Genomic DNA, 27,142 nt, shown 5'->3' with positions numbered 1-27,142 from the left:
GCAGTGCAATAAATGCTGCAATAAGTATTGGATGTACTCGTACTCGTCGTCTTCCGCTTTATCCGGGACTGGGTCGTGGGGGCAGCAGACTCAGCAGAGATGCCCAGACGACCCTCTCCCCGTACACCAACTCCAGCTCCTCCAGGGGGAGCCCAAGGCGTTCCCAGGCCAGCCGAGAGACATAGTCCCTCCAGCGTGTCCTGGGCCGTCCCCTGGCCCTCCTCCCGGTGGGACGTGCCTGGAACACCTCCCGAGGAAGGCGTCCAGGAGGCATCCGGTATAGATGCCCGAGCCACCTCAACTGGCTCCTCTCGATGTGGAGGAGCAGCGGCTCTACTCCGAGCCACTCCCGGATGGCCGAGCTCCTCACCCTATCTCTAAGGGAGTGCCCTGCCACCCTACAGAGGAAGCTCATTTCAGCCGCTTGTATCCGGGAACTCGTTCTTTGGGTCATGACCCAACGTTCATGGCCATAGGTGAGGGTAGGAACGTAGACTGACCGGTAAATCGAGAGCTTCGCTTGTCAGCTCAGCTCTCTCTTCACCACAACGGACCGGCACAGCGCCCCCATTACTGTGGCAACCGCACCGATCCGTCTGTCGATGTCCCGCTCCATTCTTCCCTCACTCGTGAACAAGACCCCGAGATACTTGAACTCCTCCACTTGAGGCAGGAACTCCCCCCCAACCTGAAGAGGACAAGCCACCCTTTTCCGGTCGAGTACCATGGCCTCGGACTTGGAGGAGCTGATTTTCATCCCTGCCCCTTCACACTCGGCTGTGAACCACCCCAGTGCGTGCTGTAGGTCTTGGCTAGAGGGGGCCAGCAGGACCACGTCATCTGCAAAAAGAAGAGACGAAATCCTCTGGTCCCCAAACCAGATCCCCTCCGGCCCTTGGCTGCGTCTAGAAATCCTGTCCATAAAAGTTATGAACAGGACCAGTGACAAAGGGCAGCCCTGCCGGAGTCCAACATGCACCGGGAACAGGTCCGAACTTAGTGCCGGCAATGCGAACCAAACTCCTGCTCTGCTTGTACAGAGACCGGATGGCCCCTAGTAAAGTGCCCCCGATTCCTTACTCCTGGAGCAACCCCCACAGGGCATCACGAGGGACACAATCGATTGCTTTCTCCAGGTCCACAAAACACATGTGGACCGGTTGGGCAAACTCCCATGAACCCTCGAGTAGAGGGTATAGAGCTGGTCCAGTGTTCCACGGCCGGGACGAAAACCACATTGCTCCTCCTGAAGCCAAGGTTTGACTATCGGTCGGACTCTCCTCTCCAATACCCTGGTGTAGCCCTTACCAGGGAGGCTGAGGAGTGTGATCCCCCTGTAGTTGGAACACACCGTCCGGTCACCCTTCTTATGTAGGGGGACCACCACCCCAGTCTGCCAATCCAGAGGCACTGTCCCCGTCTGCCACGCAATGTTGAAGAGGCGTGTCAACCATGAAAGCCCCACAACATCCAAAGACTTGAGGTACTCAGGGCGGATCTCATCCAACCCCAAAGCCCTGCCACTGCGGAGCTTTTTAACCACCTCGGTGACTTCAGCCTGGGTGATGAAAGAGTCCAACCCCGAGTCCCCAGCCTCTGTTTCCACCAGGGAATGTGTGATGGCAAGATTGAGGAGATCCTCGAAGTACTCCTTCCACTGCCCGATAATGTCCCCAGTCGAGGTCAGCAGCTCCCCAATCGCTTCGGGGCCAGCCGGTAGTCCTTCTCCATGGCCTAACCGAACTCCTCCCAGGTCCGAGTTTTTGCCTCTGCCACCGCCCGGGCCGCGGCAAGCTTGGCCCCATGGTATCCGTCAGCCTCCTCAGGAGTCCCACAAGCCAACAACAGCCGATAGGACTCCTTCTTCAGCTTGACAGTGTCCCTTACTGCCGGTGTCCACCACCGGGTTCGGGGATTGCCGCCACGACAGGCACCGCAGACCTTACGGCCGCAGTTACGGGCAGCAGCATCGACAATAGATGCAGAGAACATGGTCCACTCGGACTCTATGTCTCCAACATCCCTCGGAATCTGGTCAAAACTCTCCTGGAGGTGAGAGTTGAATACATCCCTGGCCAAGTGGTCCGCCAGACATTCCCAGCAGACCCTCACTATGCGCTTGGGCCTACCAAGTCTGTCCGGCTTTCTCCTACCCCAGCGGATCCAACTCACCACCAGGTGGTGATCAGTGGACAGCTCAGCCCCTCTCTTCACCCGAGTGTCCAAAACATGCAGCCAAAGGTCTGATGATACGACAACAAAGTTGATCATTGACCTCCTGCCTAGGGTGTCCTGGTGCCAAGTGCACTGATGGACACCCTTACGTTTGAACATGGTGTTCGTTATGGACAATCCGTGACTAGCACAGAAGTCCAATAACAAAACACCGCTCGGATTCAGATCGGGGAGGCCATTCCTCCCAATCACGCCTCTCCAGGTGTCACTGTCGTTTCCCACGGGGGCGTTGAAGTCCACCAGCAGAATAATGGAGTCCCCGGGAGGGGCACTATCCAGCACCCCTGACAGGGACACCAAGAAGGCCGGGTACTCCGCACTACCACTCGGCCCGTAGGCTGAAATGATAGTCAGAGACCTCTCCCCAACCCGAAGGCGCAGGGATGCGACCCTCTCATCCACTGGGGTATTGGATGTCATCTGCATAAAAATTTAAACTCTTGTCCATGAAATATGATTTGAATCTCTGTAGAAAATAAATGTTAAACCCTTTGCCTTGTTCAAGTCATGATATGAGTTGTTAGAATCAACAGCCCCGGAAGATGAAACGCGACGTCCTGCAAAAGTCTGTCACCATCTCTTTCGTGTTCTGTTTTCATTTTATTTTATTTTGCTGGAAGTTGAGTACATCAGCTGAGAAAGTCCTTCTGAGACACAAAGAAGGAAACCAACAGGCTGTTTTAAAATAAAAGGAGAAACAGACAGGCTGAAAAGCTGCAATGAGTCACAGAACATTTAAAGCTCTATGTTATACAATCTTAAAATGAACTTATAAGAAGTATTTATTTGGTAATATTTATTTTATACTAATATAGTATTATCTTTTAAATTAAGTTATATTTTTATTTATTTACTTTCTCTTAAAAATATGAATTTATTCCCAGTTGAAAACATTTGTGCAAATAGATTTATTGCAAAGGATAATAATTTGTCCAGAAAGTTTACTGAACTTTAAACATTCCCTGATACAAATGCCTTAACCCAGAATGGAGCTCCACCAACTGTTTCTGTAAGACATGACAAAAGTATTTAGTTGTGAAACATTTTCAAAGCTCTTCTGGTAAGTTTATTTTATGGTGAATTCCCTCTGGAGAGCCGTTTTCTTCTCACAAAGTGTTGCTTGCAGGTTTAAGTTTCTTAGTGTAACATTCTGTGTGTATTTCTGCTTGATTCAGCACGGAATATTCAGATTTTTTGTATTTAGTTAATTTTACAATCTTGGCGCTCCATTGTGCTTGACTTTGTTGCTCTCAAATCGATGTTCTTTGTTCTTTGGGTGTTATGCCTCTTTCTGTGTTAGTATCCTCTCAGTATTTATCACATATTTCCTTTTTTAATTGGTTCACAAATGGTGTGGTTAGTGGTTTGAATAGTTACTTTAGAATGTATTTTCCCAGAGGGTTACAACCCATGTTTGCTGAACTTTGGATACAATGGTAGATAATTAACGTTTGGATGTAAAACCAGACATTATATTGTCAATAACACTTGCACTTGAATGACCAGTCTTATATTAAGTTGCAATATTAGCGAACGATAATAAACAATCATTACAAAGCTACTTTTATGGCTGCTTTATACAAACAAAATGGTTAGGGTGCACAAATCACTTTTCCAGCTGACCCAACACTGCACATGTCGCTCCTTTCCTTTTTTTTCGGTGGCTATAATAAAAAAAAAAGGGGGGGGTCTGTTTAGGGAAAGAAAGCATTCCTTTCATAACTTCCTGGCTTGACTACAGAAATCTCATCCCTCATGAGAACAAAATCCACTTCTGGCAGAAATCCTGTTCTGTGTTCAGGAGCTTTTTCTCTCCAACGCCTGTATGGAAAAACGCTGGAGAGAATAATATGAATATGACGTATTTTAAAGGAAACCATGAAAATACTTTTCGCTGAAGGTGAGCAAATTTCGCAAGTTTTTACACTTCCTTGTTGCGGGCGCGGTTTGATAGGACAGCAGGACCTAGAAGGGCAACACTTAATGTCAAGTCAGCAGGATTGAAGATGGTGCTTCCTGTCTTCAGCCCTAACAAATTAAACCAGGACAATCTTCATCAAAGCCCAGTTCTCGCCAGTATGTACCACTACACAAAATGTTATGTATTTTATATATTAGGCTATATTATATATTCTATTCCCCCGCATGAATAAGGGGGTTGTAGACCATGGATGGTTGGATGGAGTGGTTTCCATGTTAACTCTCGTGTTTCCAGTTTTCATTTAATCAATTACCTTGGACTTTGTGCGAAATAATTGCCTATAGAGCTGCTGGAGGCTGGCTGATGAAAAAAGCGGAAATGATTCGTGAGAAGGAAAAAATTTATATTGCGTAAATTTTGTTGAACTTTAAATAAACCTAATTCACTTTTTTAGTTAAACTAGATGGGAACATAAACAATTAATAAATAGGCATGCTAGCACAATTAGCCTAATCATTCATTGTTGCTTTTTAAATCCAAATAATTAATTCCTCGTTTTAATTGGTTAATTTATGGGCATTTGCAATAATTATATTTTATTCAATAAACCCTAAACATAAGTAAAGTCTGGCGTCAGCGAGGAGCACATGAGCGCTTTTATTTTGAAGGCTGAAGTGGGATCATGTGTTCTTTTTCAGACTGCTGCTTGTTTTAGTTTGAGCAACCAGTTTGCTCCGAGACAATCTGAAGTCTCTGTGAGTGAGAGTGATACGGCAGGTGAATACAGTCTTAGATTTGAGCTTCGCTCTTACTAAACATTTTCCTCCTATAAAATCTAAACCTGACAGGAATACTTTTTGAAGTCTGTAGTACAGGTTTCAGCGACACTGCTTCACTTTCAGACTGAGGTATGGGTTTCTTTTCTTATTTGTCTGAATGAGGTTTGAATAATAAAAATGAAAAAAGAAAACCATTAAAAATGGCCAAACATAGGTTTCTTGTTCAGATTGTTCATATGTCTGAATGAAAATAAACATTCAGCTTTTTACATTTCGCATTATCGATATAATTTTAAATCAGTACCTAATTTCAGTCATGTAAACAAATAGAGATCGTGTAACGTAAAATCTCCAGCAAGTATATGAAATATGTGCAGTTGTTATTAGCCTGTATTTGTTTTGTGTTACTATGAATGCCTGAAGGTTTCCATAACCGCTCCACATGTTACAGCAAGTCTCCTTCCACTTTTGATTTCATCTTTTCCCAAGTAATTTTTTGTTTGCTTCTGTCCCTCCCTTCTTCACAGCTCTATAGGTTTCAAACCACACAAATCTAGTATCATTTACTTCCTTTGAGGTGTGTTTATATACTTGGCCTGACAGTTCTCTGGCTCTTAACTTAGTTGAAACAACTAAAGGTTTACTCAGTCCACCTCCACTTTTGAGTCACTGTATCTCTGTTAAATGTTGAAATCAAATTTAACAGCCCTCTTGTCTGTTAAATTTCAACATTCCTGCTGTGTTTTCTCCCACAGGGCCCACGCTGCCTCTCCAGAATGTTCTCTTTTTGGAAAGTGTCCTGCAGGTAGCGCTCAAACAAAGTGGGCTGTGGCGTGGAGATGGTCACTGTGACTGCCTTGCTGGCAATCTGCATATGGATACAAGCACTATCTGCCTCAGGACAGCAAACCTGTCCCTCTATTCACCGTGAGGTGGTGGATTTCAAAGTAAAATACTCTTTGCCCTATTTCCAAACGAACAAACCCATTCAGAACATTGTGGTAAACAGGGATTCAGCTTCAACAGAAGTGTATCTTGGATGCCAAAACTCCATAGTTGCAGTTGATGATGCTATGAGGAAAAAATGGGAGTTGAAAACAGGACCCGTAGACAGTTCTGACTGTGAAACCTGTCACTTGTGTGACATAAAAAACGATCCACAGGATCCAGTGGACACAGACAACAAGGTTCTTGTTTTGGATCCTGTTGCATATTTTTATCCATACTTGTACATTTGTGGAAACACTCAGCATGGCATCTGTTTCTTTGTCAACTTCAGTTCTCCACAGCCTAAACCCAAATGCTTATACAAAAAAGAGCACACCTCTTCTACTGACTGCCCTGACTGTGTTGCCAGCCCTCTTGGCACCCAAGTCACCGCCGTCGAGAATAGAGACACAGCATTATTCTTTGTAGCAGCTTCCATCAATAACAAAGTGGTGCAGAAATATCAACGGAGGTCAATTTCTGTGCTGAGGTCACTTTCGACTGAAGATGGCTTCCATAAAATCATGGATGGCCTGACAGTGCTGCCCAATCTACGCGACTCTTACACCATTGACTACATTTACAGTTTTTCCACCAAAGAGTTTGTCTACTTTCTGTCAGTGCAGAGGGAAAATCCCTTCAGGAACAACTCAGCCTTTCAGACTCATCTGGGACGGTTGCCTATTTCAACTCCAGAGGTGTGGATGTACAGAGAGGTGGTGCTGGAGTGTCGATATGAACCAAAGCGCAGGAAAAGAAGCAGCTTGAAGGACATTGTGTATAATTGGCTGCAGGCTGCCCATTTAGGACACGCAGGGAAGGACTTCGCTGAAGAGCTGAGGGTCAGCGTGAAGGAGGACATCTTGTACGGGGTGTTCACAGTGGTCAACAATCAAGGGGAACGTCAGAGGACCTCAGCCCTTTGCGCCTTCCCTTTGAGTAAAGTCAACCATGTGATTGATATGGGAGTGGAGGCATGTTGTTCCTCAGGCACGGAGCAGCTGTCCAGAGGCCTCTGCCACTTCCAGCCATGTGAGAGCTGCCCACATGAAGTGAGTAATGTTTTATGGCTCTGTGTCAACAAAGATGTTCAGAGGTCGCTGTGTGCCTAGACAGGAAGTGATCTGCTCAGGCAAACATTACGCAATAGAGCAGCCTGTAAACATAGCCATAAGGCATCTGGTTTTAAACCACATAAAATTAATAAAGAAAATCTGAAATGTAGGAATAATAAACACCATTCTGAACTTTAAAAGAGTTACCTCTGTTTTTATAGTGCCATGTATTTTTTATTTTTGTCATATTATATCCACAAAAATTATTTTATTGGGAATTTACTTGATTGACCCACACAAAGTAGTAAATAATTCAGAAGTGGAAGGAAGATTCTACAATTTCTATTCTTTTCCAATTTTATTACAAATTTGAGAAAAACTGAAATGTGTAGAGACTATAGATGTTTTCAGGGTCCCTGAGTCAGTACTTTACAGAACCACCTTTTGCTCAGGATCGGTCCATCTCTATCAGCTTTTAACTTCTAGAAACTAAAATCTTTACCTATCCCACCCTTAAAGAATCGTGTTTTCTGATTCTGTATTGTTTAGCACAACGACAATGTCAAAGTGTAGATCAAAAGAATGAATATTTTTTCTGATTTTAATAGAAAAAGAAAAAAAACAAAAAGCATGTGGTTTGTACTTATTTGTCTATAAGGCCACAATAGAACGTTTGATAAAATTAGCTTTTTTATTACATTAAATTACAACATTATTTATATGTAAAAACATCTTTATCCATTGTTTTTATAAAGTTATCAAGACTCACCATAGAAAGCTTAAAGAGCCACATGTGGCTCTGATGCCGCAAGTTGCAGACCCCTGCTAAACATCCCATTGTAGTTCTGGCTATATGCTCAGGACTGTGTTCCTGCTGGAAGTTGAGGTTCTGTCCCAGACTCAAGTCTTCAGGAGCTTGTTTTACTGTGTGGATGACTGCATTAACGGTGATGTGTGGTGTTAATTTTCCACCACACATAGTGTCTTGCATATTGACCAGAAAGTTTAATTTTAGCTTTATCTGAAGGATAAAACAGTGCTTTGTGAGATCAGCTTTATCTCTGACCTGTCTGCTGTGTTCCTTGGTCTTCATGATGCTGTTAGTTCACTAACATTCTCTAATCAACCTCTGAGGTCTTCACAGAACAGCTGGATTTGTACTAAGATTAAATTATACACTGGTGGATTGATTGCGGTGAATTTTATTAGCTTCAGATTAAAGGGGGGGGGGGGGGGGAAACATATGCATACCCCTCTTTTAGATTTATATTTAGAAAAAATGTTAAACCATGTATGACTTTCTTTTCATAGTTTTGCACTTCTTTATGTTGGTCTATTGTAGTAAATGGCAATGAAAAATATCAAGGTTTTTTATGTGAAGAACTTTGGAAAATTGCGTGTGTGAATAATTTTGGAAGGCACTGTTTATCTGTCTGTTTGCTTATGTGAAAAAGTGAGGAAGAGCAGACCAAGATGACAGAACAGGGAGTGGTGGTTTAGTCAGTAACTTAACCTGCACCTTGCCACATCATTGCTGTGATTTGTGTCAGCCGTATGTTTCACTCCGTCTCAGACAATGACTGCACTTACCATTTTCAATCAGATTAAATGCTTAGTATTTACAATAATATGAACATTTCCAGTTTGTCATTTTTGGAAAGGCATAATCAATCTTAACTAAAACTACACTGGAGGAAAAGTGATTCAAGTTCTTTCGCATTAATGTGTTAAACTTTAGAACAGCCTTTATAAATTAGCTAATGTGTTTGATCTTATCTTTACTTACTTGACTTCGTCCAACCTATCTGTTCTGATCATTCCCAAGTACATTAGGAAAAGCGGAAATTGCCCAACTGAAACAACTTCAACCAGCCATGTGCAGCACATGCTTAAAGTTTCAGCTTTTAGGCTACAGTTTCTGATAAAAAAAAAAGGAGTGGCTTCTTCTTTTCAAGGAATTCCATCATTGCTTTTTCAGATTTTTCAGACATGTATACACCCACAGGAATCAGTGCCAACAAACACGAGCTATGAATCCTACTGATAAAAGCTGGAATTTCAAGGCGCAGGGTCAGTTTTAACATGTCATTTTGAGTAATATGAAAGAGGACTTATGTTAGAGGAAGGACGGATATTACCTCAGTAGGTCTCTCAGATTCACAAAAACATTTACATTTACCCAAAGAAAATAATACAACAAATAACAACAACACGTCGGTGCAGCAGGAATGAAAATCAAACTTTAAGTCAAGCAGTGTGAAGGTTCATGTTAAAAAATATACAAGTAAAACTGTGTAAATATTTGTGTTGGATTGGGTGATTAAATACAGAACTATGAGTTGAAGATCATCCAGGTTGGGAGGGGGTGTAATCAGAGGACAAATACAAGCAATGTCAAAAAAGCATCAGCTTGAAAAACCACAAACAAGTTACTCTGGTAAATAAGCCAACTACGACATGACGGTACAGGTCAGCTTGGTGCTTGGGAGTGGAATGCTTTCTATTAGTTAAGCATCCTCTCTTTTTTGAAAAATCACCTTAATTTAACCATTATGACTAAACTCTGGCAGCCAGTTGAAATGTCTGTGAGGCACAGAGCATAGTGTCACTTCCCAGCAAATTACACTTAGAGACAGTTACTAAGTCAACAAAGCTGGGAGCACTTATGTGCAACTTTTATGAGGCTCCCTCCTTTATCTGATTTCAAAGCCCGAAGACTTCCTCAATTAATAAAGATCTGTTTGTTTTTTTCAAGTCTTCTTGTTTTTAGGAGGAATGTACTGTATATACAGGTGCATCTTGATAAATTAGAATGTCTTCAAAAAAAATTTTATTTCAGTAATTTCAAATTGTGAAACACATATATTTTATATATACATTACACGCAGCGATGTATTTAAACCATTTATTTCTGTTAATTTTAATGATTACACCTTGTAACTAATGTGAAACCAAACTTTAATTGACCAGAAAAGTAGAATATTACACAAGACCAATGAAATAGGATTTTTTAAAAACTTTTGTGGCACTAGTGGCTTCTATTTTGTATGTTGACCAACCGAAATGGGGTGGAGAGAGAGGGAAAGACATGTAGCAAAGGTCAACGATCCTTAAATTGGTCACTTGCTTTATCCCTGCGCCACCACCACGCTCATTAAATAAGATCTTTATGAAAATCTTATTTAATGGCCTTGAAAATGTCCCCACATTGATGGAGAAGACTGTTATCTTAAAAGTTGCCCAGCACAGTCACTGACCATCAAGGAGGGTAAGCCACAAAAGGTCATTGCCAAAGAAGCTGGCTTTTTGAGAAGTGCTCTATCTAAGCACATTAATGTAAAGTTTAGTGGAATGAAAAGGTGTGGTAGGTTAAGGTGTCCAATTCAAATCTAGGATTTTGAGGTAAATCCCATTCTTTTTGGGGGAGATTTGCAAGCCACAGAAGTGTTTCAGGAACCACCACACAATGATGTATCCAGAAAATAGGATTAAACTGTCACATTTTCTGATATTAATGAGGGTTAATATCAGAAATGTCACCTAGGCCAAGGAGAAGAAGGACTAAATTGTTGCTTAATGGTCAGAAGTCCTCTTTTCTTGTGGAAGTAAACTCTGGAAATCAAAGTTCCAGAGTCTGGAGGAAGGTTGGTCCACTGTGTGTTACCAAGTTCAAAGTCAGTACTGCTGCTTACCCAGACATTTTAGAGCACTTTATGTTTTTTTCTGCTGACAAGCTATACGGACACCGTGGTTTTATTTTCCATCAGGACTTGGCACCTGACCAAACTGTCAAAAGTACCGATACTTGCTTTTTGAGCATGGTATCACTTTCAGGAAAACTTACCAGACCTAAACCCATGGAAAATCTATTGAGTATATCTATGAGGTAGATGTTGCTATTAAAGCAGCCTGGGCGTCCTAAACACCTATGCAGAGCCATTCCTCCATGCCACACTGCATTGATGTAGTAATTTGAATAGAATAAGCATTATCCAAGCATTGAGAGTATATACTGACAGTACATGGGCATACCTTAATGAAGACTGACATTTCCGTATTAAAAATATAAATTTCTCCTTTGGTCTTATAAAATATTCAAATTTTCTGAGAAACTGAATTTTTGTTTATTATTAGTTGTACACCATAATCATAAAAATTAACAAAAATAATTGCTTGAAATGTTATTTTGTGTGCAAATAATTGTTTTTAAATTCATTTTTAAGAAATAAACTTACACTTAACATCTGTATAGGAGCTCATTGCAGACTGAGGCAGATCCAAGCGTTGAATGAAAGCATTGGAATAATGAAATGCTGACCATTGAGTGAATGTGGGTCTCTTGCTTGTACAGAACTCTGAAGGGAATCACACATGCAGTCATAAGGCCACACTGGTCTCAAAGCCGCATTACAGACTGGACATCTTCAACAGCAAGATGAGAGACGTCCTGTTCACGTCTGTTCTGGTCAGCACCATAGGAAATGATACAGTTGGGCATTTTGGCACCTCAGATGGCAGGATACTGCAGGTAACAGGTTGTTGCAGCATTAATTGAGTGTATTTTGTGTGAATGTATAAACAAAATGTTTATGTTTAAATTGGTTGTAGTTGATTCTCACAGTGTACAAACAAACAGTTTTTGCCAACTACTCCCTGGGAGAGGTCGGAGTATTCAGGACAGCAGCTGCATTCTCGGAGGATTCACTTATCTTTACTGCCGGAAATAAGGTACATTTTGTATATTCTGCTGCATGCACCAATTATCACAGAGGAGATTTCCCTATTTTCACTTCTTATTGTCCTCTCTCCCTAAAAAAGATGTTTAAGGTGCCATCTGCTGGACCTGGGTGTGAACATTTTCTGACATGCCCCAAGTGTTTGACAGCTCCAGGCTTCATGAACTGTGGCTGGTGTTCTGGAAAATGCTCAAGGAAGCATCAGTGTACCTTTGTCTGGAACAAAAATTCATGTGCACCTATCATAACTCAGGTAACTAGGACACTAAAGGAAACTAATTAACACATTTCAAACAAAGTTATAAAATTGTAGTATCAGCTGTTATTGCACAAATAGACCGATGCTGTCTCATTTTAATTTGTAGTTTTTTCCGAAAACGGCACCTGCTGGAGGGGAGACAGAGGTGACACTGTGTGGTTCAGAGTTTCTGTCTGCTCTGCCACCGCCCATCATCAGCGGGAAAACACACATGATTAGAGTGGACTCTGGGACCTTGTGTGCTGTCCTTTCCAAAAGAAGCAGCAGTGAAATGTGAGAAGCACAGACACAAAACACTGACAGTATGATTAGTTATCTCAGCTTTTGTTTTGCTTGCACTGCTCTCTGCTCAACTCAAAAAAAGTGTTAGCAAATGCTGATTGTGAATAGTTTTGGTTTATTTTTGGTTTTCAATAACAGATTTTTTTCAGTCCTTAAAGTAGGGCAGTTGTAAGGATTATGATTATTGATTAATTAATATTCATCAATAATTATAATTTAAAATCATAATTTGAAAAAATATTAATTTCTTAACCAAAAATCATTACTTACCAATAGAAATCAGAGATGTCCTCTGGTGTTGTGATTATGGGCTCAAAACTCTTTAATAATTACAAATTATTAACCAAACCACAAACTGTCACTGTTTATCCAACCACTTCACTTTGGGAACTTCGACCTTGATTGACAGATAAATCACTTTTGCACGAAATAAACACAAATGCTTCTCTTAATTATATATATGAAGATTTATTGAAGCCGAATAATCCTGCTATACCATTATTCTGGTCCAAAAACCTTCACCTAACTAACAAGCACTATTCTACACAAAGGGAATAAAAATAACTACCTAACAATGATAATAAAAGAAAAACATATATATGCGCATTTAGTGTCTATGAAGATCAAACCAGTAGTTTTATGGACAAAATGTGTAATTTGGGTTAAATGGAAAGAGAAGTCCTCCTGTTGTGCTGATGTCTCGATTGCAACGATCAGCTGATAAAACGTGGGGCCACGCCCCTTTAGCCACAACCAGCTGACCGCCCAAAATCTTGACAAAGCGTCATAAAACTCTGAGGCGGGAACTCAGTGGAAAATCTCCAGCAATAAAACTGGAACAAAGAGTTGGACGGGCGAGGCCCAGACCACAGTTGCTTTGAATGAAAAACTTTTAAAAGTCCATCTTCTAACTCCTGGCTGATTTGAGATCAGCCAGACAAAACATTAACCACGCACAATTCAGCAGCGCTTGCACAGCAAATCAAAACACAGCTCAGCATAAAACACTTCAATCAGTATTGCATGCAACAAGTTAATACCTTAGATTAACAGGTGATCCCAAATCACCTTAACTATGTCTCATCCTCCCCAGACCTCTAAATGCACCTATCCGGTTTAATATGAAAAGAACGACATTACTTTGACGTTGATTTCTGCTCTCCACCGGTTGAGGATGGATCAAGTCTGAAGAAAAAGGAGGGGAGGGGGACCATGCGTCCGTGATCAAATTAAAGAAAAAACAAAACGGTAATTTCTCATCCATCCAGGAGGGGAAAAGATGTACCGTTAGTCGACTGCATACACAAGGAGGAAAACTCATCTTCTTGGACATAGAACCTCTGTAGGTTTCCACCTGCGCCGGGTGTCGGCGCGGTCTTCGATCGGCGAATAAATCTCCTGATCTTCTCGTATCAGACAGATTTCCAGCTTTCCAGCTCTTCCAGGAATGGCCTTGTGGAGCAAAAGTTCGCCTGCGAGCTTTTGTCTCTCCAGATATGCGCCTCCATTGCACTGTCCTGTGAGACAGGCGGGAAATGACAACGAAACTCTGTACCTCAGCCGGTTTTGCTCCCGGTGACGTCAGAGCTGCGACGTCTGTTGAGCTGCGTGTGTCAAAATGTGCGACCAAAATGGATGGCCCCAACAGAGTATTTGGGAATTCAATTCTATTTTTAGTTACAAAATTGTGCTTTGTTTAACATGGCAATTTTACCATTTTAAAGTGCTCAAATGATTGATATTTGACTCAAGTGAGAACTTCAGCATCTCCTTTTTGTTGTAAGTTTGGCACCTACAAAAGAGCATTTGCAAATATTGGGATTATGGGCCACCCAAACAAGGCTGCACAATAACAGGAAAACATGTAATTGTGCTGAATTTTTGGATAGCATATATCCAGAGAGAGCTGGTTCCAGAGTCAGGGTTTTGCCACTGAGAAAGCAAGATCACCCCAGCGTTTTCACCTGGTCGTTGGTATATCTAATAAAAACTGATTCATAGACCTCAAAGACCTGCCAGGCCCACGAAAGCTTTGTCAATCAGACAAAGAAGGTGGGGCCGGGCTATTAAGGGCTTTAAAAACAAATGGAACTTTAAAATCTATTTTAAAACGGACAGTAGGCCAATGTATGGAGGGTAGAACAGGGGTGATGTGTTCACATTTGACAGAGTCAGTCAGAAGATGGACAGATGCATTTTGGACAAGCTGAAGCAGTCAAATATAAAAACACAGCCGTCAGTTACTTGTAGGTATTACTGATCCATCTTGTTTTCTATTTAAGAATCATTAGTGAAACAAAGCAGGGGGCAGTTGTTTCATTCAAGTCAGCTCTGACCTTTGCCAGGATTATTAATTATAAAACATAGAGTGAAATAATTTAATTATTTTATTTAATTATTTAATTTTGTCTTTTAGGCCCTTCATACATCTTAGCGGACACATTAGGAACATTCTGAAAATCATTTGGTGATCCCCTTACTTGGTGGCTCGCGAGCCCCCCGGGGCTCTTTTGTGTCCAATTTATTTTTCGTCGTTTTTGCATTTTTAACAGACACAAAAAGCCTCATCAATCTTTAACCTTAGATTTATAAAACTTGTTTGTATACCCTATTGGGCTTGATAATGTTATATCATAGTTTTGTATTTGAATGGAAAAAAAATCGGTTTTTAAAGTGCCCCAAACCAAATGTGTTTAGTCTTGATTATTCTACAAGTAAACATATCTGGAACCATCATCTGACCTTTCTATCTCTTAAACAGCCCAAACTGACTCATGAGCTACCAACTGTTGAAGTTAGACATATAAAAAACAAGTCAGTGGTAATTAGAAATGAAGTTAGATGTATAAAAATAAGTCAGTGTTGATCACAAATAAGATGCAGCATATTCTTTGTAGAGATGGGACAGGGCATGCAGAGAAAAGCAAGTCCTCATTACAAAAGTGCCTGCTTAAAAATTGCTAAAATGTGAACAAATTCTTCTCAGATCACCAATCTCCCCTGTCCAGATAAAACTGATACCCTGTATCTGTTGTATCCATGTCTACCTTGCATTTTAATAGCATACAAAAAAACATACTTTTAAGAAACCTCTAGCATTGTCTTTCTACACATAAGAAATTAGTCATCAGTCAGTCATTTTCTACCGCTTATTGCATAGTGGGTCACGGGGAGCTGGTGCCTATCTCCAGCAGTCTATGGGCTGGAGGTGGGGTACATCCTGGACAGGTCGCCAGTCCATCGCAGGGCAACACACAAACAACCATGCACACACTCATTCATACACCTAAGGGCAATTTAGAGTGACCAATTAACCTAACAGACATGTCTTTGGACTGTGGGAGGAAGCCGGAGTACCGGTGAGAACCCACGCAATCACGGGGAGAACATGCAAACTCCATGCAGAAAGACCCCAGGTCAGGAATTGAACCCAGGACTTTCTTGCTGCAAGGCAACAGTGCTACCAACTGCACCACCGTGCAGCCCCATAAGAAATTATTTCATATGTAATTTAAACTCCAGGCAAACTAGGATATCTAAGATGAAAAAACGCCAGGAGATCACAGCCCATAGACTTGCCAACATTTACCGCATATATACACCACTGCTTCCAAATTTATGCTAGTACTAGTCAAGTGTTGAAGCACTGACTGTGATGTTTGCTTCACTTATGCATTTCTGACACTCTGTCTGCACTCATGAAGGCTTTCTTATCTCAACTTGCAGAATACTTAAAGTTACTCCAACGGTAGAACATAGTGACCTATTTTGTGATTAAGCTAATGATTATATATCCACCTGGAGCACTCAATGAATGCGTGTAAAGCATCAAACTTTCATCTCAAGATAGTCAGTCAGTCATTGTATGAACAAAGAGATGCTGATTTTACAGCAAAAGTAAGTTATTCAGTCCTGATGCAGTATCCCCAACCACATTTTACACCCTTCATCCTTTAACTACAGTCACTTTGTTCACGCTTAGATACGCTAACACAGCAGCAAATTAAGAAAGTATGTCTCAGGTATTCTGAGAGATCTTTACGTGATGTGGACATTTCGATTTGCTCTCCATTGGAATACCTTTAAAACATTATTACATGTGCTTATTACACAGGCTAGTGTGCAAAATTAATGAAAAAGTACCACACCAAGATCTGAACTTTATCCTGGAAATACATGAGGGAAACGTGAAGGGCGACTACTCCATTGAAGGCACGGCCCAGATGTCTGGCTTCTCTGTTGTGGTAAGAATGGCCCTTTCTAAAGTTCCTAAGGGAAAATCAAGATAATTTATCAAAATGATTGAAAAGAAAAATAATTAATTTACCTCTATCAGGAGCCTAGCATAACAGACATCACTCCTGATCATGGCCCCATGTTTGGAGGAACAACAGTTACAGTCATAGGCAAACATCTCTACTCTGGGACCCGAAGAAATGTTCTATTTGGAGACAAAAATTGCACATTGATTCCAAGGTGAACCACACACTAAATCTGATTAGAAATTTAACTTACTGTTATAATCTATTTATCTTACGTATTTCCAATTTTACCATGATTTCTTTTGCTTTTAGTGATCCTAAGGAAATAGGAAATTTATCTTCAGTAATCTGCAACACAGCACATGCGGAAAGCATCGGAGAAGTGCCAGTGAAAGTCTTAATCGACAACCTTGAAGTGGCGACGGCTAAAACATTTTTCTATAAGAGAAATCCTGTCATACACTCTGTCAATCCCCGCTGCAGCTTCCGAAGGTGGGACTGTCTCTTAATACCTTTACTGCAGTCTTAAACAGTCTTAAAATTACATTTATTGTAAAAATGCCAGTTTCTGTTAATGAAAATTATTCTAGTGTTGTTGGTATTAATAACATTGCCTATGCTGCCACACAGCGGCTCCAAGCTGGTTATAAATGGTGAGAATCTGGATTCAGGCCACAGAGTTGTGGTTCAGTATGCTCCTGAAGATTCTCAATGGTCTCTTCAACAAGTGAGTCAACTCGAATCATTTAAAAGTTTTCATTTCAGTTGCCATTATTTTTTTGGAACCACTTTAATGCATCCGATTTTAAACAATTATATGTTATTTCACATGAGGTCTGCAACGGCTCAAGAAACGCCACACACTTGGAGTGCTGGACCCCGTCCTTTTCAGCAGAGATGCAGGAGGATAAATTTAATGGGGGAACGATTTCTATTCACATAGATGGAAAAAATGATCTCTATAGCACAAAGTTCATTTACCATGTAGATGCCAAAGTCATTCCATTTGAATATGATGACAACATTTTATTCCTGAAACCGGGGGACGATGAAGTTTCACTGCATGTATGATGGTTTAAACTATTCTTTAAGCAATAAAAATATCTCCCACAATATTAGCCAGTTTGTGTTTTAATATTTGATCTGTTTTACAAATCTAACAGCACAACAAACTACAATCAGTGGAGACATGCATGAATATAACAATGAGTATTGGCAATGAACTCTGCAAGCATAAAGTTCTGCTAAATGAGGTAACCTGCAGGATTCCTAAAGACCTGCTTGTCCCTGGCGAGGGATTACCAGTTAAAGTAAGAAACTCATTTAAACCTACATTTTAAAGCAAATTTGACATCAAGTAAAATGTAAAAACAAAATAACATTTTGCTTCACTGCTGCAGGTGTCTGTGAATGGGGAAGATCACTTTGTGGGCACAGTTGTCTATTCCAAAATCAACAACGACACTATAATTGCAGGCATTGTGCTTGGCTTTATTTCGGCACTGATCATAGGTGCTTGCCTTGCATTGTTCGCGATGAGACATCTGAGGAACAAAGAGAGAGGTGAGAGGAAAAAAAAGCTTGTGAATCAGCTTGAAAATATTATTCAATAAGTGAACATAGTAGAAACCTATAGAAAACATTGTAATGTGGTCATAATGTTATAATTGACAAGTGTCAATTCTTGTGTGTTTAGATTTTGCAAATTATTCTCCACTTTATTATTAACCTAAACAAGTCTACCTTTACCCTTCTGCTTTCACTTTTAGTCAGTGGTGTTGTTTCATCAAACGTTTCCTGCTTCCTTTCAGCTAACATAGAACATCGTTTATCAACAATGTCCCGAAATCGGATGGGCAGCAACATTGACTTGTCTCCATCAACTGACTACAGACAAGGTGCGGCATATAAAGACAGAAAATCTTTACAAACAATGAAGATAAATGTCCGCCTTCTTTTGCACTATTAGGCACTACTATAAAATTTGGTACATAAAAAAAAACACCTGGCATGTTTTATGAATTACCAATAAAAACAATATGATTTTTCAAAACCATTTGACCCGAAAATGTTTCAAGCATTGTAAAAACAATGTTCCAGATGACAATACATGCCAGTTTAATTTTTTATTTTTGAATTTGATGTCAAGAGCATGTTTTACAAAAATAACACAATAAGCATGTGTAATGCTAAAAGCTCAACTTGACTAAACATCTCATAAGTAAATAGTTTGACCATAAACAGGAAAGAAACATATTGCGATCACAGCTAGCATGGACAAAATTTGGGTAATCTTTTAATGCCTTTATTTTTTGTTGGATTCAAACCTACTCCCTCTATCCAGGAACACTTCACTAGTTTATTACATTTAATAATAACATTTTCAGATGTGCTGTAATCTTTAAAAGCCTGATCGGTGCATCTCTACTAATATGATGCTTCTTAAAATGAGATTTCAAAACCTATAAATTTTACCATCTGCACTATGGATTGTCATTAAAGTGCCTGTGATATATTCAATTTTCATAATAAATCCAATTACATTTATGGAAAGGAAACATTAATACAATATTTTAAAAGTAAATTCATGCCACTTAAATGAACGGGTGTTGAGATATATGGTCATAAATCTCACTAAAAAGGCATTTCCAGATTGCTCCTTGACGATTTTGTTGCACTCTTTTATGACGTCAGAGGGGAACCCCTGCAGGTAGACTGACCGCTGCTACAACGACCAGCAACACAGACAGCAGCAAATAATCTGATATTTCTTTAGATATATTTCAGTCACTATCACAGGGAGAGCAAAGTCAGTAGAACAAAGTCACCTTTCATCAGATGGCAGAGCACCAAATGCTGCTTTGGGTTATTAATAATAAAAATAATAATTTGGGATTTTTAATTATTAACAATATCTAAATGTACTTTGTGGTTGGACCAGCCCATCTGTCCCTCGTCAGTTTTCCAGCTTTGATCCAGGCAGCTCTGATCCTCTGCGCTTCAGGAAAGTAGTGCACACTAATGGCTGCTGTCGTAGTATTAATGCCACCACCAGCAATGCACCGTTTCACCATATTAACGCTGTTTTTAATGCAATTCGGCTTCTATCTGAACTGTTTATCATTGACGCTCGCAATAAATGACAGGAGATGTCACTTTCTGGCGACTTTGGACTTGCAAAATTTAACAACAAAATAAGCCTATTTTGTCAAACAATTGTCTTTAATTACGTCTTTAATGCTAATATGATGTCAATTGCTGCCCAATTTCTTAAACATTAAGATATTTCCTTTCAATATCTGCAATTGAGTGAAAAGCGTGTCACAGGCACTTTAACAATTTAAAGAATGCAAATGCACCAATGCACATGTTCACCTCTATAATGTTAATCTAAATGTTTCTTTCTCTTTCGTTGTTTTAACTTTTGCATTAGGTCACCTGTTGAGTCAGACTTCTGGCTCAGGAGGAATAGCCTTCCAAGGTTTGACGTATTCCTCCAGCTATGATCATCTGGCCGTCCCTTTAATGCCGAGGGACAACGTCTCTATGGTTAGCTCAAATCCTGAATTACTTGAGGAAGTAAAAGACATGCTGATTCCTGCCAAGAGGCTCAGAGTTGAGGAGGGACGAATTATTGGAAAAGGTAAACCCATTTACTTTACTTGCCTCCACAACATTAGCTCATTTCCCATTGTTGTTTCCTTCATCCACTGTTTCTTCTCACACAGGTCACTTTGGGATCGTTTATCATGGATACCTAATAGATAGCAATGAGCAAGAAACTCACTGTGCTGTTAAGTCATTAAACAGTAAGTGAATTTGTTTATAAAGATAATTATCATCACAGGAGTTTTCATTATCCACTGTTGTTCTGAAATGTTCTGGCGATTATCTTGAAGGGTTTTAGGAGGATATTTGTGTGCCATTCCCACCTAAATGAAATGTCAGGATGAATAGTGCAGATTTAACAGCAAATGTTGATAGTATATACTATTCATGTGTTTTCATAATGCATTTCACAATGTAAATGTGCATCTCCAGCAGTGCAAACCAAATTGCTTTGCCTTTTCTCATAAAAATATTCAGTGTTCAATAACTTCTTTGTGCTCAAATAGACCTTTGCTGATAAGATTTTATCTCATATTGACAGGAATCACAGATTTGGGTGAAGTGGACCAGTTCCTCAGAGAGGGAATCATCATGAAAGAATTCCACCACCCCAACATACTGTCTCTTCTGGGCATTATGCTGCCCAAGGAAGGACTTCCCTTGGTTGTTCTGCCATACATGAAACATGGCGATTTGCGTCATTTCATCCGATCTGAGCAAAGGGTAAGTTCTTAGATGACACTTCAAGATGCAGAGTGGCCTTGACTGTGAATGTTTTTCTATATTCTTAGAACATATTATAAAAACTTTGATTACAAATGATTTTTGTCTCACAGAACCCAACTGTGAAGGATCTGATTGGATTCGGGCTTCAGGTTGCCATGGGTATGGAGTACTTGGCGCAAAAAAAGTTTGTTCACAGAGACTTGGCTGCAAGAAACTGCATGTGAGTGTGATCAAACCCTGATTATATTACAGGCCTGTGAAACATCAGTGTCATGTTACAACAAACTATATTGTATTTTACTAGGATTTCATGCAATAGACCAAGATAATCGTGAAGCGGAAAGAAAGTAAAACATGGTTTTACAAATAGAAATCTGATAAGTGTAGTGTGTAGCTGTATTTAACCCTATATAGTCTGATACCCCTAAATGAAATCCAGTGAAACCTATTGCCTTAAGTAGTCACCTAATTAGTAAAAGGAGTGCAACTGTGTTTAACTTAACATTAGTATAAATTAAGCGATTATATGAAGGGCTCAGAGGTTTGTTAGAGAACATTAGAGAACAAACAGCATCTTGAAGCATCACCAAGCGACAGATCAGAGACAAAGTTGTAGAGAAGTTTAACAGGATGAGGATATAAAACAATATCCCACGCTTTGAGCATCTCTTGAAGGATGAACAGTCCGTCAATCAAAAACGGTAAGGATACAGTTCAGCTGCACACCTACTAAGACATGGCCGTTTACCTAAACTGACAGGATGGGCTAAGAAAGCATTAATCCGAGAAGCAGCCTGGAGGCCCATTGTAACTCCGGAGGAGCTGCAGAGATCCATTCCTCAGGTGGTGGAAACTGTTAAGAGGACAAATATTAGTTGTGCGCTATACAAATTTGGTCTTTTATAGAAGAGAAGGAAGAGGAGCCAAACAATTGCAGTTTGCCATAAGCCATGTAGGAGAGACCAAACATTTAGCAGAAGGTGCTCTGGTCAGATGGAATCAAATTTTAACTTCCTTGCCTGCACAAGTACTTAGTGTGATACAAAACTAATACTACACTTGACCCTGAAAACACCACCCCCACTATGAAACATGGTGGTAGCAGCATCATACTGGGGAGTTTCTATGGTTCTACAGCATCAGAACATGGATGGATCTAAATATGAGGCAATCCTGGAACAAAAACCCTTACAGGCTCCAAATACATGGAGGCTGGAGGGGAGGTTTCTCTTCTTGTGGGGAAATGACAGTAAACATACTGCCAGAGCAATAATGAAAAGGTTTAGATCAAATCATATTCATGTTTTAAATGAACCCAGTCAAAGTCTGGACTTATTTGTGAAACAGAGAACAAAGAAAAAAAACATGTTTAATTTTCCTTCCATGTAACAATTATGCAATTATACATTTTTGCTTGTAATGTCACAAAATGTAAAAAGATTCAAGGGGTAGGAATTTTTGATTTTGAGAAAAATGTCACATATATACAAATCAGACACCCAAATTATTCTGAAAATCATTTAGGATTTTTTTCAATTCATTTCAGTTTAATCATGGTATATGTTGTTGAATTTCGGATGTTTTCTTTGAAGCAATGAGGGTATGTAAAATTGTTTAAAAACACCTATTAAAAATTACCTTAACAAGGGAGATGATTGCTTCACTGTTTCCTTTCTGTAGGCTGGATGAAACCTTCACAGTAAAAGTAGCTGACTTTGGCATGGCGAGGGACGTCTATGACAAGGAGTACTATAGCATTCAGAATCACAAAAAGGCAAAGTTGCCAGTGAAGTGGATGGCAATCGAAAGCTTGCAGACACAGAAGTTTACAACAAAGTCAGATGTGGTGAGTGTGGTTGATATTCAGAAAGTTTGACATAGTCTATTGTAAATATGCATCTATGAGATGTTATGTGTGTTGCCAGTGGTCCTACGGTGTCTTAATGTGGGAGCTAATAACCAGAGGAGCCAGCCCATATCCAGATGTGGACCCCTACGACATCACACACTACTTGTTGAAGGGCCGAAGACTTCCACAACCACAGTACTGCCCAGATACTCTGTAAGCATCACACTACCTCTTAATATGTATCCAATAAAATAATGGCCATTTACTGTCTTTTTTTTTACACATATTATTATTTTAGGTGGAAGGAAAAAGAAACATGGTTTTAAGTTTTTTCATAAAAGAATCAAGTTTGCTGTGCATTTATGTTCAGCACCTTTCACTGTGATGCCCCTAAATAAAATCTAATGGAACCGGTTGCCTTCAGCAGTCACCTTATTAGTAAATAGAATCCACATATGTGTAATTTGTTGTCAGTAGAAACAAATGGCCATCCACCTAAACTGAAAGACAGGCCAAAGAGAGCATTAATCAGGGAAGCAGTCATACCTCTGGATGAGCTGCAGAGATCTACAGCTCAGGTGAAACAATTTATTGACAGGACAGACATTAAATGTACACTTTCTAAGTCGGGCTTTTATTAAAGAGTGGCAAGAAGAATCCTATTATTAAAAGATAGTCAAAAAGAGTGTTAGGTGAAACATGTTGGTGACATGCTGTGGGGATGTTTTCTCCAGAAGGGACATGATAGATGGTTATGATGTATAATAGCCCAGTAAAAGTCCAGACCTAAATCCAATTGGGAATGTGCGGCACAGCTTGAAAATTCCTGTTCACAGACAATCTCCATCCAATTTGACGGAACCTGAGCTACTTCATGAAGATGGGGAAAGGTTTAATGCCTTTTTTCCATTAGTACAAACTCTCCTTGGGTCAGGTCGGTCCTCCAAGGTTTGGTTCGTTTTCAATTACAATTGAGTACCATCTCAATGTAGGCGGGATCGTCAAAACAAGGTGGTCTCACTGTCCGAAAAAGTAACGTGATGTGATTTGTATTTGACACGAACACAACAGCCTTGACTGCTGATCAGTCTATGGCTGTTGAAAGACTCAAGGGAAGCCACGGAGTGGTATCACACTGAAGGGTACGAGGTAGAGGACGTGTGAGAGTAAGCTAACGCTACCTAATGCTAGCTTGCTATAGTGGTCATATACACAATAAGTCTAGGATACAACAATTTTAACTGTTGACGATATTAGTTATTAAAATACGCTGTAACTATTGATGCAGGCCCCTACCCATCAGTTACAGACAGTCTTCTGAGATCACTTTTTTAGTACAGGTCGGGTCACTTGTAAGCGCAAACACAGGTACTAAAAATAGTAACGGTTCCACGTATATTTTGTGAAATATTTAAAAGAAACAGGTTTTCTTTCCATTTCACAAATATTTACTACTATGTCCTGGTTTGTCACATAAAATCATGTCATGTTATGATACAAAATGTGACAACCACTCTGTTTGTTTGTCACATCACAATCACTCAGTCTTTGCAAACCTGTGTCCACATTTACCTTCTCGTAAAGTCATTTTGTAAAATCATCCACAGCTACTCCATTATGCTAGCGTGCTGGGACCCAGAACCTGAGTGCAGACCCAGTTTCCACAGCTTGGTTGCAGAAGTGGACCAGATCCTGTCCTTTTTGGAAGGCGAACACTACATCAACCTGAAGGTTACTTACATCAACTTGGATCAGCCCAGACCATACCCACCTCTAAGTGTTTCTGCAGATGAGGCTGAGGCCTCAGACTTGGACTCAGACGGCCACTCAACCAGCTGAGGTTGCAGCGATGCAAGACAGCCTGAATCCCCCGAAAGGATGAGAATCTCAAGATCGCAGTGAGGACGTTTTCATATAGAAAAGGTTGTTTTAGTAAACTGTTGATGATTTTCCAACCCTGAGACTTTTCACTACTTATATTTGATATAATAAGTTCTAACTGGAGATAATGATGGAGGCAATTTCTCATCATTCCTATGTAGCAGAATAGAAAAAAAATAGAAAGATTTTTTTGCAGCACTGGTAAATATGAGACAAAATGAATGTAAGAGCAGTAACGACATGTTTCTCAGAATTTTATTTTTGTTGATAATTGCCTCAAGTGTTTTTATTATACATGGATATACAGTATGTGAAAGATGATTTGTAGCTTCAAAACATGTATCTAATTCATTTATAGAGAATCACTACAATAACTTTGCAGGTACTGGATCATGCCGAGCTCATCGTGCTTTTGTATGAGAACTGATCTCATACTCATATTCATATTTATCACTAGAGGGCAACCAAGGCCTCAATCTAAAGAGAACTGTTTTGCAGCAAGGCTTTGGCAGTGCAGTAAAACAAAACATCACCAAACCGACGTGTTGCAGAAACAGTAAAGCTGTATTTATCTGAATCTGATACAGACAACGTAACCAAACTGATACTTTCAGTTAAATCAACACAACACAGAAGACAGCGTGACACATTTTTTGTCGAATATTTGATTAGTAAATGTAAAAATGCATGTACACAATCAAGGAAATTCTAAATGAAAGTGCTGATTGTTACATTTGTTTAATGACTTTACGACATGGTTCTCCTAAAACAACGAAGACCAAAAAACCTTTCTACAAGGGACAGTGGCGTATTTCTAATCTCACCACTTGACTTTTTTTTTTTTATCCAGGACTATTTTATTTATTTTTTACTAAACTGCACTGAGTATTTTTTAAATAAACACTTAATAGACAAATATGTTTTCTTGTGTCACTGCTTTAAATTTACTAAATATAACAAAGAAGGTGACCTGGTGCTGGGCTGAATACAAAATGGTTCCACAAGCTCTCTTTAACATTGGGAAATCACTGCAAAAAGCAAAAGCATAACTAGTTCATCAAAGCTGAAAGTGAAAATAATCCTGACTGCAAAGGCATAAACCTGAGGCAGGAAAAGCTTTTATTCTCTGCCAGGTCTGAAGTGTGTCAACCCGACCAGAGCAAAACGTACCTGCCTGCAACTGATCTTTGTATCCTGCTTTTAAAATATCGTCTATGAATATTTTATGGATCCAAAAACATTTTAATGCATTGCTTTTAGGTTTTGAACATGTTGCTGTAACAAGAACATTCTGATTGTAGGTTTTCAGGTTGTAGAAATTAGTTGATCTTCCGAAAAACAAATATTAATAATGGTAATAATAACACACTACCAGAAAGGCACTATTATGGCTTTATTTCTTCATTTATGATGGATTGTTTTTTTTTTTATGAGGATGCCTTTTTGCTTCAGTACTGCTATTTACTTTATGTATCAACTCTTTTTAAAATCATTTCAGTCAATAAATAAAATGCTCTGTCTACCATGATTAATTTTAATTACACTGACCTGTAATGCCTCTGGACATCCAAAGGCAAGGGGGATGAAACTAATCTGTTTCCTATACTATTATTTCTGTACACATGACAGTTTAGATGAATAGAAACATTTTATGGAAATTTTTGTGTAATTCCAAACCATTTTAAGCTGGAAGGATTTAGTAAGAAATGTCACATCACTTGTAAACTTACAGACCAGACACAGATATGTTTGTGGGCACCCCAGGTAAAGATGTATGAGAAGCCTTAAAATAAATGATTATATTTGCAGTAGCATAGCCTCATAGTGAAGAATATAGAAAAATCCAACCTTTAATTTGAATACTTATTCAGTAGGGGAAAAGTCCTATGTTTTAAAATAACTAGTCCTTTTGAAATAAATGTAACCATTTTTTCTTTATTTATACTTATTATTTTACTTGTAGTCATTCACCATTAGGTTGGATGAAGTTCACTATTTATCTTGCCGAATATATATTCAAAGCTCAGTGTTAGACAACTGCAGCAGTGGGTGGCATCGCGGAGTCCCCAAGTCATCTTAAGAACAATTAGATACAAACAACATTCCAACAGGTTTTTTTCTTTTTTTTGTAAGACCAGAAAAGAAGCCTTCCCTGTCAACATAACTTCAGGATTCTTTATTATTTCAATAAATGCAAAATTATATCAATATAGCAGGGGGGGTTAGGGGTGTTATGACCCCCCCAAAAATCTGGTCAAGTCAATTTAACCCCTCAGTAAAATCACATGATTCCAATTTACATAGATGAATATTTTGTTGAGTTTCTTTATTTTTATTTGCCAGCAAAATAATTTAACCCTCTGGTAGTGTAAGCCCTCTTCTTCCTGCCAAAAACTTGGCCAACCGATTTCTCTACCGAACATTCAATGTTTGCTGTACTTTTGACGCAGTCGCTGATGAGCGTGGTTGTACTTTGAAAACATGAAAAGAGCGGCAAAAAGCGGATAGACGACATTTTTTCATTGTTGGTTGACAACAACCCCTTGTAAAAAGAGCAAAAA

The 27,142-nt window shown here is 39.7% G+C and overlaps 1 protein-coding gene across 2 annotated transcripts; it reads left to right on the top strand.

Moving 5' to 3' along the window:
• The first annotated feature begins 4,021 nt into the window (after positions 1 to 4,021).
• On the top strand, positions 4,022 to 26,109 carry mst1ra (macrophage stimulating 1 receptor a). 2 transcript variants are annotated; one of them, XM_047348729.1, is made up of 21 exons: positions 4,022 to 4,135; positions 5,691 to 6,974; positions 11,329 to 11,505; positions 11,586 to 11,705; positions 11,796 to 11,966; positions 12,079 to 12,245; positions 16,369 to 16,498; positions 16,591 to 16,730; positions 16,829 to 17,008; positions 17,147 to 17,243; positions 17,351 to 17,581; positions 17,680 to 17,826; positions 17,917 to 18,079; positions 18,328 to 18,414; positions 19,950 to 20,159; positions 20,245 to 20,325; positions 20,667 to 20,848; positions 20,962 to 21,071; positions 22,532 to 22,697; positions 22,777 to 22,913; positions 24,308 to 26,109. In XM_047348729.1, the coding sequence occupies exons 2-21, from the start codon at positions 5,775 to 5,777 to the stop codon at positions 24,537 to 24,539; spliced, it is 4,128 nt and encodes a 1,375-aa protein (XP_047204685.1). In that variant the 5' UTR covers positions 4,022 to 4,135; positions 5,691 to 5,774; the 3' UTR covers positions 24,540 to 26,109. The 2 variants fall into 2 exon arrangements, with proteins under 2 accessions (XP_047204685.1, XP_047204684.1); XM_047348728.1 differs by lacking the exon at positions 4,022 to 4,135 and adding an exon at positions 4,908 to 5,064.
• Positions 26,110 to 27,142: the final 1,033 nt, after the last annotated feature.

Source organism: Girardinichthys multiradiatus, chromosome 20 (genome assembly GCF_021462225.1).
Source record: "Girardinichthys multiradiatus isolate DD_20200921_A chromosome 20, DD_fGirMul_XY1, whole genome shotgun sequence".
NCBI lineage: Eukaryota > Metazoa > Chordata > Actinopteri > Cyprinodontiformes > Goodeidae > Girardinichthys > Girardinichthys multiradiatus.
This window is presented reverse-complemented; position numbering and strand designations above follow the sequence as displayed.